The 13,446-nt window shown below is 47.5% G+C and overlaps 1 protein-coding gene across 1 annotated transcript in view; it reads right to left on the bottom strand.

Annotated features, from left to right (window-relative positions):
• Positions 1-13,446, bottom strand: part of PRSS55 (serine protease 55) — a 60,005-nt gene that overhangs the window by 40,459 nt on the left and 6,100 nt on the right. Inside the window, exons 5-6 of the mRNA XM_060155781.1 lie at positions 13,090-13,317; positions 11,257-11,338 (exon numbers count right to left, since the gene is read on the bottom strand). Of these exons, the coding sequence (XP_060011764.1) occupies positions 11,257-11,338; positions 13,090-13,197 (190 nt within the window). The 5' untranslated portion in view covers positions 13,198-13,317. The remainder of the gene's footprint in view (positions 1-11,256; positions 11,339-13,089; positions 13,318-13,446) is intronic.

The following is a 13,446-nucleotide window of genomic DNA, read 5'->3' as shown; positions in this document are numbered from 1 at the left end:
AGGAAGAACTCTGGGCCTGATTTTTGATACAGTAGATGAGAGATTCTTTTAGGGCGGCTGTAGAAACTTCTCTGGGCCTTAGATGATGCCTTTGAGTTGAAAATGTAAAACTCCAATATTATTGTTGCTGTTTTTCTGGTAAACTTTCCATTGCATTTGGTGACAGTAGCCCTTGTACTTATCTCTTCCACCAGAAAGTTCTATTGCAAAAACCACTTGTTCTCCTTTAATAGGATTCCAAGAACGACAGGTAATAATTTGAGAGACTGTTTTGACACTGCATACCCTGGACTCCCAGAATCGCATTTTCCACCAGTGACGAGGTCATTACTGCCTTCAAATCAAATCAGGCCTGACAAGGAATCTTCGATTCCCATCTTTGCAGTTGTATTTCCCGAAACCACTTTCAATACCAAATAACTGTATCAGTCAGGATTCTATCAGGAAAATAGAAAATACTCTACGTATCTCAAACTGAAAGGGATATAGTACATAGAGATGGATGCTTACAGAACCATTAAAAGGGTTTGAGTGCAAAGACCAGGAAAAACAGTTGCTTGCTTCGAGAAGCTCTGTAAGTCTCAGGAATCATAGGAACTCACTGCTAATGATCTTATTATTCTCTTCAGCCTTAGAGTAACAATTTGCCTGAGGACATCCAAAGTTAATGGCAAAACCTCACAACCGTCTTCTGCTGAAATCTGCATGCCTGTGTACAGTGCTAAGGGAAGACAATGTTTCTGTCTTCTGCCTCCTAAAACTCACCTGAGAATCTAGAATTGAAGCCTGTTGGGACTCTGAGAAGCGTGGCCAGCTTTCAGCATCTACAATTCTTAGGACAGTTTAGAAAGGCAGAGATGGGGCTAAACAAGATACAAATCTAGCACACTGACAAGCTAAATGTGGAAGAGAGACGGGCAACCCCTCAGATAGTCCTACGAGAATTAAGCGAGATGACACCTGCAAAGTCCTAAGCACAGTATATTATATACGTGTAACTTAAGTGCTTGACATTTTAAGTTTTTGGTTGCTGAGTCATCCATTCTCAAAGACATCCATCCTGAATAAACGTATTGCCAGCTGTACGACACGGCCACCAGCAGAACAGCCAGATAAGGAATCAGGCTGGTGAAGGTCCTCACCCATGAAGGTCCCTTTTCCAGAAAGCCCCGGGTAACCTACATAACTGCTTGAGTGACCTATTTCTTCCTTCCTGCACCCTAATTCCTGGTTGCGTGCTTTAAATTAGTCAATAAAGAATGAACTTGTGAGACCCTAGACACCCTACCTTCAACCCTAATAAAAGCAGATCCCCGGATCTGTTATCTCTCTTTCTCTCTCTCCCTGCAGCCTGGTTGTGTGGCCCCTCAGGTGTGCTGTGTGCCCTCCAGGACCTGTGAGTAATAAATCTTGTTCTTCAAAGTTCCCTGATGGTTTTTGCTGAAGCACATCCTGCAATCCTAATACGAACCACAAAGGCTGGTCGCGCCACACACTGGGGGAGATATCCGCGGGGGCTGGCTGCAAGTAATATGGTCTGGACGAGTGCCACCAGCGTTCCTAGCTGACAGCCTGGCTATCAATAGGCTGAGACCAACACATCACCAGGAAAAGCCTTACTGGGCAGCTGGCTATCTTTACCCGTCCTGAAATAAGAATGGCTCACAGCTTTCAATCCTATTCTCTGGGAGGGAGCAGGAGACGATGCTGCGCAGTAATTTTCCATTTGTCCCCATTTTACCACTACAAATGCACTGGCTGTCCTTCCCTGAGTCCCGGGAGGCTGGTTCCTCAGGACTGGTCACCTGGGGGATCCTAAACGTCACGTGGCTTGCCCCGGGCAATGGGAGGCACTGGCAGGCACGAGGTAGGAAGGGAAGGGGTTGGGGTATTTCTTCCCTGTCCCTTCTGGTTGGGGCCACTGGGCTGCCAGTGGCAGGGTCCCTCCTTGACCCAGTTCCTGCCAGGATCTCTCCTCCGTACCTGCCGTTCTCACTGGATTCCAGCAACTAGACTTTCTGTCCTTGTCCCTGTGGCTGAAGGCTGTGGCCAGTCTCTGAAATGCCCTCCTGCACGGGGACACTTTACGATCGACGCCCACAGCTCTCTGTCCCTTCATGAAAGTAGCTTCATTTCAACTTTCTGAGTGGAATTCGACCTCCTTCTGGGACCCTCTCGAATCCCTCTGCTCAGGGCCGTCTCCCTAAACACCCCAGCCCTGAGGGTTTGGAGCCATCAGCCTCCTTGTTTCCACCTCAGTGGGCTGGATGGAAATTCAGAAAGTCACGACAGGGCTCAGCACAAGGTCAGGCCACGGATTCATGCTGGACTCAAAGACTAGACCCACCCGCCCTTCCTGGCAGATGTGAGGACTCCATCCCCATGAGCCACCGGGCCGTCAGCAGTTCCCTTACTGGGGACACAAGTCCAAGGTCCCACCGCGCACCCCTGTCCAAAATGGAATCAGTGAACCTGGGTCGCGTCTCTGTTGCCTTGCGCTCAGATACCCCGAGCAGCCTGTACCAGGAAAGAAATAGGGCACAGCTGAAATCCAAAAGGGAAAGGAAACGGGCTAAGATCCATGGGGAACAATGACGAGTTCTTCATCCGTCTCCTGCCCCAAATAGCTCCGCTCTCCTCCCCCACTGGTGTTTACATGTGTTCCTTGCCTGGCGGCAGATGCCACCAGGCCTTAAACTGGGTCACAGAGGGCGGTGAGGGACCGACCAGGCCCTCAGGCCACGTCCTCCCCTGCCCTCACTCCCCAGAGGCTCCAGCCTGGAGCGGCAGAGCCCGGACCCCAGGTGGCCCCTGCCCTCCAGGCATCCTGGCGGGGTCCCTGCTGCCCAGAGCCACAGCCGGCGAGGGGGTCCTCTGTCCAGCCTGTGAGGGGGCAGAGGGGTCGGCGCTGGGTGCTGCTGCAGCCTCCCCGCCCCCTCCTGCCCCGCCATCCCCTCCCACCGCAGCCAGGCGCCAATCCCCTCAGGGACCCCAGCCTCCCCAGGGCAGCCGGGGAGCCACACGGCCCTGCTGCTTCCCCTGGAAACAGGGTGGCTTCACACAGACCCACAGGGCCCAAACCAGGGCTCCCGACACCCACGGGGGCAGAGGTGGTGTAGAGGGTAGAGCATAACTTACAGTCAGAACCAAACCCAATCAAACCCAACCCGGATTTCAGACCCCAGTGCCCTGGGGCACACGAAGGGGGATGGCTGCCCAGAATAACCCAGCAGGGAAGTGGCCGAGCCCGGGCCCCAAGGACCTCTGCGCACGCCCAGCCACGTGTCTGCCCCTCCCATCCTGACCTCCTGGCCCTCCTCCTTCCCGGGATCCCTGCGCTTCGGGTCCTCATGGCGGCTTTCCCCCCACAGAGCACGGCTTTGGCCTGATCACCACCGACATCCGGGAGGGACAGACTTTCTACTACGCAGAGGATTACCACCAGTAGCAGTACCTGAGCAAGATCCCCAACGGGTACTGCAGCCTCGTCCTCAGGGGCACCGGAGTGTCCTGTCCATGGAGTATTTATTATGGACCCAGAATTCACATGTTGGAACCCTATCCCCCAGTGTGTCTGTATTTGTTGATGGGGCCACTAAGGAAGAAATTAAGGTTAAATGAGGTCATAAGGGTGGGGGCCTGATCCTATAGGATTAGTGTCCTTACAAGAAGGCATAGCAGAGTGGTCTCTCTCCATCCATGAGCCTGTACTGAGGCCATAAGAGGACACAGTGAAAAGGCAGTGTTCTGCAAACAGGGAAGAGAGGCCTCACCAGGAACTGGGTAGGCTGTCACCTTGATCTTGGACTTTCAGCCTCCAGAACTGTGAGAAAATAAATTTTTGTTGTGTAAGCCAGCAGTCTATGGTATTTTGTTATGGCAGCCTGAGCAGACTAAGCCAGAATTAAAATGGAATCTCTCCCCACGTGGTCAGCCCTTGAGATCACAACAAAAACACTTTCAATAAAGCAGGCAATTCTTTTGTGGTTCACAGTGGCTTTTTGAAGTGCACAAAGGCATTTTTAAGAAGTCTGGTTTTTGACATATAATTTAAATTTAGTAAATTACCTTTTTAAGGGGTATGGTTCCATGAGTTCTGACAAGTGCAAGATGGCTATGTAACCACCACCACAGTCAAGACGCAGAACTTTTCACCACTGCAGAAAGTTCTGCGGTGCCCCTTGGAACTCATCCCCTTCCCCAAGTCCCAGCCCCTGGTGACAACTGATGTGCTATCTCTGCCTGTCTGTGCATCATACTGAAGGTAGCAGTTATCCAGCTCCTTCAACTCAGCAGAAGGCACTGGAGGTTCATGGTTATAGCATGTGGTCTGCAGTCAGTGGTCTGCTCCTTTCTATTGCAGAGGACTATTGCTGTTGTCTGGATGGACCACCGGCTATCCACTCAACTGACAGACATGTAGGGTGTTAGTTTTTAGTACTTATGGATAAAAACACCATAAACATTGTGTACGGGTCTTGGTGTGGCCATGTGTCTTCATGCAATGGTATTTTGATAAAAATGTGAATTCATGCACATACGTGCTGGGAGATTTGGGGATTCTTTGGGATCTGAATGAAGATCACGCATATGCTGTGTTATCCTGTTCAGAACTCTGGGGCCAGCCATGGAAGCCACGTGGTTAAGCCTGGTGACCTTGGGAATTCTTTATCTATGCCCTGTTCCACCTCATATGAACATGTGCCCTCCAGGGCCCCAAAGTTTGCAAACACTTATAGCTGCAATGAAATGTTTGTATCTGCTGAGCTCAAATTCGTGTTGTCTTCTAGAGAACAGAGATAAGGAGGCTGTGTCTCCCATTTCAGGCCCCCTCCTGGCAGAGAAAAGATATGTTAGGTTGATGAATTCTAATGCTTTGCTTATAGCTATGAGATGGATAGTAAATGCTTGTTATGTTAAAACTCCACATCGAATAACATGAACTAACTTCCTAATATTTCATCTGCTGTTCGCTTATTCTGATAGGATATCCCCAAGAGCTTTAAAAATAAATTGTAAAGCCTTAAAAAAGCTAGGAAAAGAAAAAGTCCCATAGTCATTTTCCCTAAAATGGAAGTCCATTATGCATAGAATTCTGGAAAACATTTACACCTACAGCTCTTGCCAATCTTTAGTAATAATACTTGTTCTCCACACACCTGTCGCATTCATGGTGATTTCTCATGAGAATATATCTGTGGCTGTATAGTGGGGAAGACTGTATTCAGAGTCGAACTTTATTTAATAAATGGGCCTGTCTACTGCTCAATCTTGCACATTATTCCAACTCAACATATTAGTCTGAACTATTCGAATTTGCCAGTATTAGACCACTTTTGAGCTACTAAACCAGCAACTCTATATGGTTTAACTTAAAACTTCCTACGGTTCCCATACCTTTGCACGCATTTTCTGCCCATCTAGAATGCTGTATTAGTTCCTTAGGGCTGCCATAACAAAGTGCCACAAACTGGGTCGTTCAGAACAACAGAAAGTTATTGTCTGGAGTTCTGCAGGCCAGAAGTCCAAAATCAAGGTGTTGGCAGGGTCGTGCCCCCTCGGAAGGGAGGGATCTGTTCTAGACCTCTCTCCCAGCTTCTGGCAGTTCCTTGCCTTGTGGCAGCATAACTCCCATCTCCACATGGCGCTCTCCCTGTGTGGGTTTATGTATCCAAATTCTCCCTTCTTGTAAGGACACCAGTCATAATGGATTAGGGGCCAACCCTGCTCCATATGACCTCATCTTAATTAATTACATCAGCAATGACCCTGTTTCCAAATAAGGTCACATTTTGAGGTACTAGAGGTTAAGACTTCAACAGATGAATTTGGGGAGGACACCATTCAACCCATAACATACGTCTTCTGGCCCTTCCCTAACATCATCTCTCTCAGTGGACTGACTCAGCCCAGACAGGGCTTATTTCTTCCTCTAGAGAATCTTCCCTGGTGGCCTCTTTCCCCACCCACCACACACCTGTGCTCCCCCCACACTGGGTTGGGTGCCCCTCTGCAGCTCCCAGTGATACACTTGTCCCAGTGTATTAAGGTGGTGTCTCTGCTCACATGTCCCTCCCAGATTCTAGGAGATGGAGAACAAATATTGTTTATCTCTGCATCATTCTCCAAGCCTGGCGTATAGAAAATGCTCTGTAAAGTGCTAGGTCACCTAGTGGACAAACAAATGAATGAAATATACGAACAAAAGCCACCCTGCAGCCCATCTATGCATGGGTTTTGTATTTTATGCACGTCTTATTCATAGAAACGGCTGGTCAATGTGCTTTCCTTTTCTGGAAGACATGAAATTGGTAGAGAATTAAAATCGTGGGCTTGGTATTTGCCAGGTCCTAGATACATGCACTATCTCACTAATCCAACAATATATTGATGTAAATATTATGACTATCCCCATTTTACAGATGAGTAATCTGAGGCTCAAAGTTCAGGTCCCACTGGCGATGTGAGCTCTCTGCTGTAGGATTCTGAGTCTGTGCTTGCTCCGCTGTATCACCTAACTTGTTTGGACCAGCAGTCTCAGGTCCCTTCTCCTGAGGAAGGCCTTCAACTCTTTTTTTCCTGATGCATTAGTGAGTCTGAGATGCCCTGATTTGCAGGAGCCCATCTGGTGTGAGGTCCTCCCGCTCCACTGCCTCTGCCCCTGCTTCCACACGGCCCTCCACATCCCAGAGGGTTGGCTCATGGAATCATCAGGTCCTGGTCCAGGATGCCTCCTGGCTGCCTTGTCTGGACTGTGCTGGCTCCACCCAGTGCCCTATTGTGACCTGGGCATCAGGCTGGGCTGTGAGATTGCAGACACAGAGAGCGAGGCCCTGACTCGGTCTTTCTGAATTGGACATGTGCAGTCTCACCTGAAGCTCCTCCATCGACTTGAGTAAAGACCAGGGCCAATGACAGGACGGAGGGACGGAAGAGCGGTGCTTCTGCTGCCAGTCGCCCTGCTGCTGCCCTGGTCACACGGCGGCCTGGCACGTAGGTCTCTCATGGTGTTCTTGGGTCTGTGCCTCTCCGGGGCTCTCTCTCCTCGGCGGCCAGGAGAATCACTTGGGGAGCTTGTTCAAAAGGTCAAGTTCTAGGATGCCGATTGTGTAGTACTGGGTGGGATCTGAGGAACTGCACTTTTAATAAGGCCCCTCCAGTGAATCTGATGCTGGGGCCCCTGGACCAGACTTTCAGACCATTGCTCCCCACACACTCCCAACTTTAAAGTTACATGTGGAGAAGCCGTGTCTGCGTCTGTATGTGTGTGTTTGTGCATTTAACATCTATGTTAGGTACCAGAGTTTTCCAGAGTGAAGGGCCAATGTAAGTAAACCATTTGAGAGGGGTAACTAGCTGTCCATCTGGAGATGCTACCTAGCCACGTCCTGCAGCTTTAAGGCCCTGTGTGATCAGAAAAAGGAATTTCTCGGCTGCGTTCTCCTTGAAAACATCCTGAAGGATCATGTGGAGCCTAACTGGTCTAATGCAAAACACAAATAATATAACTGTAATGACGGCAGCGTCTTAATACCCATGGATTCATCTCCCTGAGTCCGGAGAATTTATGGAGCCTCATGCTATGCTGTCAGTTTGCTGGTTGACAGATATCAAACCTCTATCACGTGCTGGGAGCTGTTTTAGGAGAGAGATGTTTTATATCAGAGAATGACACACTCAATTCCTACCCTTAAGCAGTTTTGCTATCTAGTGAGGGGAGGGAAGTATTAAACATAGAAATGAATAAATAAATAAGTTAATTCCAGCTCCTGTTAAATGGTATGAAGCAGATGAAACAGGCTAATGCGATGGGAGGTCTGCAGGTGGGAGGTGAGACTGTTCTAAGAGGTGGTCATGGAAAGCCTTCCTGAGATGACAAGACTTGGGCTGAGACCCATCTGATGAGAAGGGGACGTATTTCCAAGCAGAAGTGACAGCAAGTGCAAAGGCCCTGAGACTGAGTGAGCGGGGTATGTTTTAGAGGCAGAGAGGCCAGTAAAGTTGGGGCAGAGTGAATGGGGAGGGGCCACTGGAGAAAGACGGGCTCGTAAAGGCCCAGTGAGGACCTTGGATTTTATTCTGGTCACAGTGGGAAGCCTTCAGAGAGTGAGAAATGAGAGGTGCTTGAGAAAACATTCTGGCTGCTTCAGAGGATAGACTGTGTAGGAGTGGGGATGCAAGAGTGGAAGGAGGGGGACGAGTTAGTGGGCAGGACAGGACGACGGCCTGGATGGGTTTATAGCAGGGGGGATGGAGAGGATGGCTGGTGAAGAACATTGTTTGGTAAAGTTGATGGGACTGACCGATGCACTGCTCGTGGGGAGTGAGGGAAAGAGGAGACGTCAAGGATAACTCTTGCCTAAGCAAACAGACGGGTGTGGTACCATCCACAGAACCGTGGAAGGCTTACAAGAAAGATGTGGAGTGGGGTCAGGTTCCATAGCTCAGTTTGGGCCACGTCAAGTTTGAGGCACCTCTTAGACGTTCTTGTGAGATACTGAGTAGGGCAGTTGGTTAATGGGTTGGCAGCTCAGTGGAGAGGCCTGAGAGGGTAAACGTGAAAGCATCTGTATAAAGATGATATTTGAAGTCTGGCTAGGATGAGATACTCTAGCCAAAGTGCATAGAGAAAGAAGTGGTCTGAGGATTAAGCCGTGAGTTTTGGAAGAAGAGGTGGATTTGGCAGAAAAGTATGAGAAGGAATGGCCACTGATGCAGGAAGACGACCAGCAGGTACATCCTCCCACTGAAATGTTGCCCAGAGATGACCCCAGATTGAACCAAAAGTCTTGGGCAAACCTCAGACTTCTCTCTCCTTGGTCCAAACTAGAATGAAACCAAATGTCATCCCTCTAAATCAATGTGACATGAAAAAATTGGCATTAGACTGTGTTAATACTTATCTTTGTATTAAAGATGAGGATATTGAGGCTCAGAGAGGTTAAGTCAGTGGCTCCAAGCCACACAGCTAGCCAATGGAGCCAACTCAGAACTTCTGACTCCAAATCTCACTCCTTCCCTCTTCACCAGGCACCCTGCCAGCTAGGAAATTTCCAGGCTAAAACCAGTGCCTTCTGCAGACTTGAGTTGTTTCTCCAATCATGCTTCTCTTTTTCTCATGGTGACCAATATATTGAAAGGGTCTTTTGGGGCAAAAAGAATTTCTGAGACACCCTGATGGTGCAGGCAAAGAGAAGACACTCAACTAAAAAGCTGAGATGAGACCTCCCTATCTTAATTTGTTTGGTCACATCTCTGGGTCTGGATCAACCAGTCACTTGGCAAAAATCTACAGTCTGCAGTGATTTCATTGCAGTGGGATTTGCAAGGGAAGATTTCTGAACTCCCTCACCAGGAGTTTGATCTGTAGTGCTGGCGGACCTAAGACTTCATTTGGTTTTTTATCTACAGACTGTATATATAAACCCCTTAGACTCCCAGGAACTCTCCTAAGATTCACAACCATGGGTCTCTTATTTTGCCAGGCCAGCCCCAATTCTAATTTTCAACAAAGTTGAGCCATTGAGCATGTAAAAATATAGAAGAACTTTTGGACTTGCATAAGACTTTTCATGTAAATACATTCACGTTTCAGTCTGCATGACCACTGGCAGCCTGACATCAGTATCAATACAGCATTTAAACTGTTGTACTGAAAATCACACACCTCTCAAGGAAAAATTCAGAATAAGGAAGCTAAAGTTTGCTTCAATGTTTATATGTAAGACTTTTAATAAAAATATTTATTTATTTATTTATTTTTTGCGGTATGGGGGCCTCACTGTTGTGGCCTCTCCCGTTGCGGAGCACAGGCTCTGGACACGCAGGCTCAGCGGCCATGGCTCACGGGCCCAGCCGCTCCGCGGCATGTGGGATCCTCCCGGACCGGGGCACGAACCCGCGTCCCTTGCATCGGCAGGCGGACTCCCAACCACTGCGCCACCAGGGAAGCCCCTTATGTTTTATATTAATGTAATTTAAGTAAAAATGTTTCCCCCTCGTCATTTTAAACTGTAAAAGTAGAGTATTTTAGAACTGGGAAAAACCTTAGAGATGATTTTATTGAGTCCCCTCATTTTAAGGTGAGAAAACTGAAGAACCTAGAGGTAGCCTATTCCGCTATAGAGAACTCTATGAAGTGCATTTTTATATTGAAAAATACACAAATTCCCCTGGCTCCCAGGGACTCCCCTAAATTAACCACAGGCCCCAGATTGTCCAGGTCACCCTCAGTTCTGTGTAATGTCCAACAAAGTGTAATGTAACAACATGGCAGAATTTTTATACTGTAAGATCTTTTCATGCCAACATATGGTTTTCACCCACTGACACTGGATCTGAGCAAGTCTGATACCACGTCTTTAAGAAAACCCTGCAGGAGTCTGAAGCCCCGTCCTTTTATGTTCCCTATAATGAGGCTTCCCAACATGCTAGTTACTCACCTCTGAACACGCTCCATTTGTTAATGCTATTCTTACACCTCGAGGCCCCAGACCAACGACCGTCAAATGCTACAGTCTAGGAAGTGGAGTGCTTATCGGTCAGGTCATCTCATCAGCATCTTGTGGTTGATATTTTCATATGAAAAACTTCCAAGTCAAAGCTCCTCTCACAACCTCGAGTTTGGGATCTATTATTTTTTTTGACTGGAGTTGCAAGACTTTATTTCTAGTCCTTGTTGAGTTCAGTATTGACGGTTCATGCCCAGGACTCAGATGTGATCAGATAGTTTTCAATCTCTATTCTGTAAGCTATTAAATATCAGTTCTTTCTCAGTTTTGTGTCACGATTATGCACTTTTTTCCCCAAGTGTCAGACGACTTTTTAACCCATTTAAGTTTTAAAGGCATCTGTTAGTACCAGCTTGGCCTGGTATCCTACTGCCGCTCCAACACCTCCGAACCGTCAGCAGAAAATGCCAACAGATCTTGCTTTCTCTTTTGTGTTGAACATCTTGTTCTACACAGAGGGTGGCAGGCTGCCACTGCCCACCAATCAGATAGCTCCAGGTGAAACCTTCTTCCCACCTCACTCAGAAAGCCTCCCTTCCGGGATACAGTCAGTGATCAAGGCTTTAGATGTAATATCTCAGACAGTTTGATGTTCGCCTTAGAGAGAAATCATCCAAACCGCATACCAACATTTTAGCCAAATAAGATTCTCAAAGAATTGAGTGGATGATTTGCCGAAATATAGACATACCATGCAAGCTACGAGCAAGATGAATAAACAACTGGGCTTTAGAACCGGACATACCTGCCCGAAAGATGCCCATCTGTCTCTTGTAAGCTGAATGGTCTTCAGCAATCACGTGATCTCTCCAAGACTGTTTCTTCGTCTGTGAAATGGGGATAATAAACCACAGCTCAGAGGTTTGCTGGCATTATTAAGTGTCTCTCACACACACAGTACAGAGGCTGACTCACGGTAGGTGCTCATAAGTGGCTCTCATTATGGAGCAAAAGATTAATATATGGGGCTTTTAAATTATTAAGCCAATTTGACTACTAATCACTGGTAATTCTGTTTAAATATTCATAGACTATTATTTTAATTAAGTATTTAAAAATTTTCCAGAGATCCAGCATTGTTTTCTTGTATATTAAGTCCAAGATTCCCTTGTTGGCTCTGAAAATTCAAACTTTTCATCTGAGATTGGGCTGCAGGTTCCTTACAATGTGTGGTGTTCCTTGACAGGAGCAATGGGAACCCCTCACAGAGATTACAGTTTAATGGGGGAAGTAGACTTTAACAGTTTCACAAATGCTTCAGCACTGTTGCTAGTGTCCTGAAGGGAAGGTGGGGTGTTGAGTAAGGAAGTTATACTGAGGGTAGCTGGTGTAATCTTAAAAGGCAAGGAAGGAGCTAAGATTTGAGGGATACACAGGAGTTACACAGGCAAAGAGGAGCAAGACAGATGAGGGAGGAGCCTGTCTTTCTGGCAGGAGCATGGGGAAGAGCCCCGAGATGGGAAGAAGCAGAGCACTTCCGGGGAGCTGAAGGGCCCGGGAAGTCGGAGGAGAGAAACCCAAAGGCAGAGATGAGAGGCAGCAGTGGTGGTGACTGGTGGTGGTGCCGATGTGCAATGGCGGCGGTAAAACGTGTAGTGCTGAGTGGTGTGATTGATGGTGACGTGTGGTGGGGACATACATGGTGGCGAGGCTGTGTGGTGATGAGGTTGTTGGCTATATGGTGTGTGGTGATGGTACCGTGTGTGCCGTAGAGACGGTTTGAATAGATATACCTCTCAAATTAGACTCTTCTGTGAAATATTATGAATGTCATGGACTTTTCTCCCCAGGTATACGTATGGTTAACACTTAGGCAGTTTGCCCAGTGGTTATGAGAACAGACTCCAGAGACAGACTGCCTAGGTTCAAATCTTAGCTTAGTCATTTATTAGCTGCTGGTCTTGGCCAGTTGTCCTAACCTTAAACTTGCCTTTGTTGTCTACCCTTTAAAATGAGATGATGATAATTTCAACTATCTTGTGAGGTTTTTATGAGAATTAATTAATTTAGACAGAACAGAATGGTGCCTGGCAAGTAGTAAGCATTCAACATTTTAGATTTTATGATGTGTATTGTTTCCCATTACTCAAATGATGTTGGAAACCCACTAGAAGCTGTCAAAACAATCCTATCACATAGGAAATGCCAAAATTTTAATTTCTCTCAAGGTGCAACTGGGATGATCTTTAGAATTAAAATTGGGTGAAACACGGTGGTGTGCAGAAATCACAACAGAAAATGCAGGAATCAGCTGGGAAAGGAGGGGCTGGTCAATTTCCCTTGGGCTTCCCCACTAGGGTGCAAGAGCAAGATCCGGCCCCAGGGCTTGTGGCTGTGTGCCCTTCCTCACAGGCCCTCAGACGGAGACCCTTCCAGAAGACCCTTCCAAGAAGCACAGCTACGGTGAAGGCACCCAAAAGCACAATCTCGTAATTGTGGTGCCCTTGGTAGGTGTGTAGGGTATTGTTTTTGTTTGACGGCTCTCCCACCTGGTAGTAAACTGGCTGAGTCACTGCTGTCTGTGTGCTGGGGGGTGAGAAAGGGGCATCATACTTAAGTGTCTTCCAAGCCAACCAACCTTGACTGTTGGGCGCTGGGTCTCTCCTCCCTCTTCCTTCTTTCTGCTCTTAGTGAAATGTGGCCAAAGAATAAACAGTTCTGAGAAGTCAGAAGCTTTGGATATCATAGGCGGGGTGCCTGCAGACGGTGTAGATTTCCCATGGCAGACGCGTATCCTTGACAGTGGGAATCATCTCTGTGGAGGATCGATCCTCAGTGTGTGGTGGATTCTAACTGCAGCCCATTGCTTCAAAAACAAAAATAAGTAAGTGTTGCAGATAGAATTTTTTTTTCATACCAGTGTGGTAGAATATTTGCCCCGACATGCCTATTATTCACGTTCATCAGCCATAAAACAAAATACCAGGAGGGAGAC

Source organism: Lagenorhynchus albirostris, chromosome 7 (genome assembly GCF_949774975.1).
Source record: "Lagenorhynchus albirostris chromosome 7, mLagAlb1.1, whole genome shotgun sequence".
Taxonomy (NCBI): Eukaryota; Metazoa; Chordata; class Mammalia; order Artiodactyla; family Delphinidae; genus Lagenorhynchus; species Lagenorhynchus albirostris.
The sequence above is the reverse complement of the archived record's forward strand: the minus strand, read 5'-3'. Positions and strand labels throughout refer to the sequence as shown.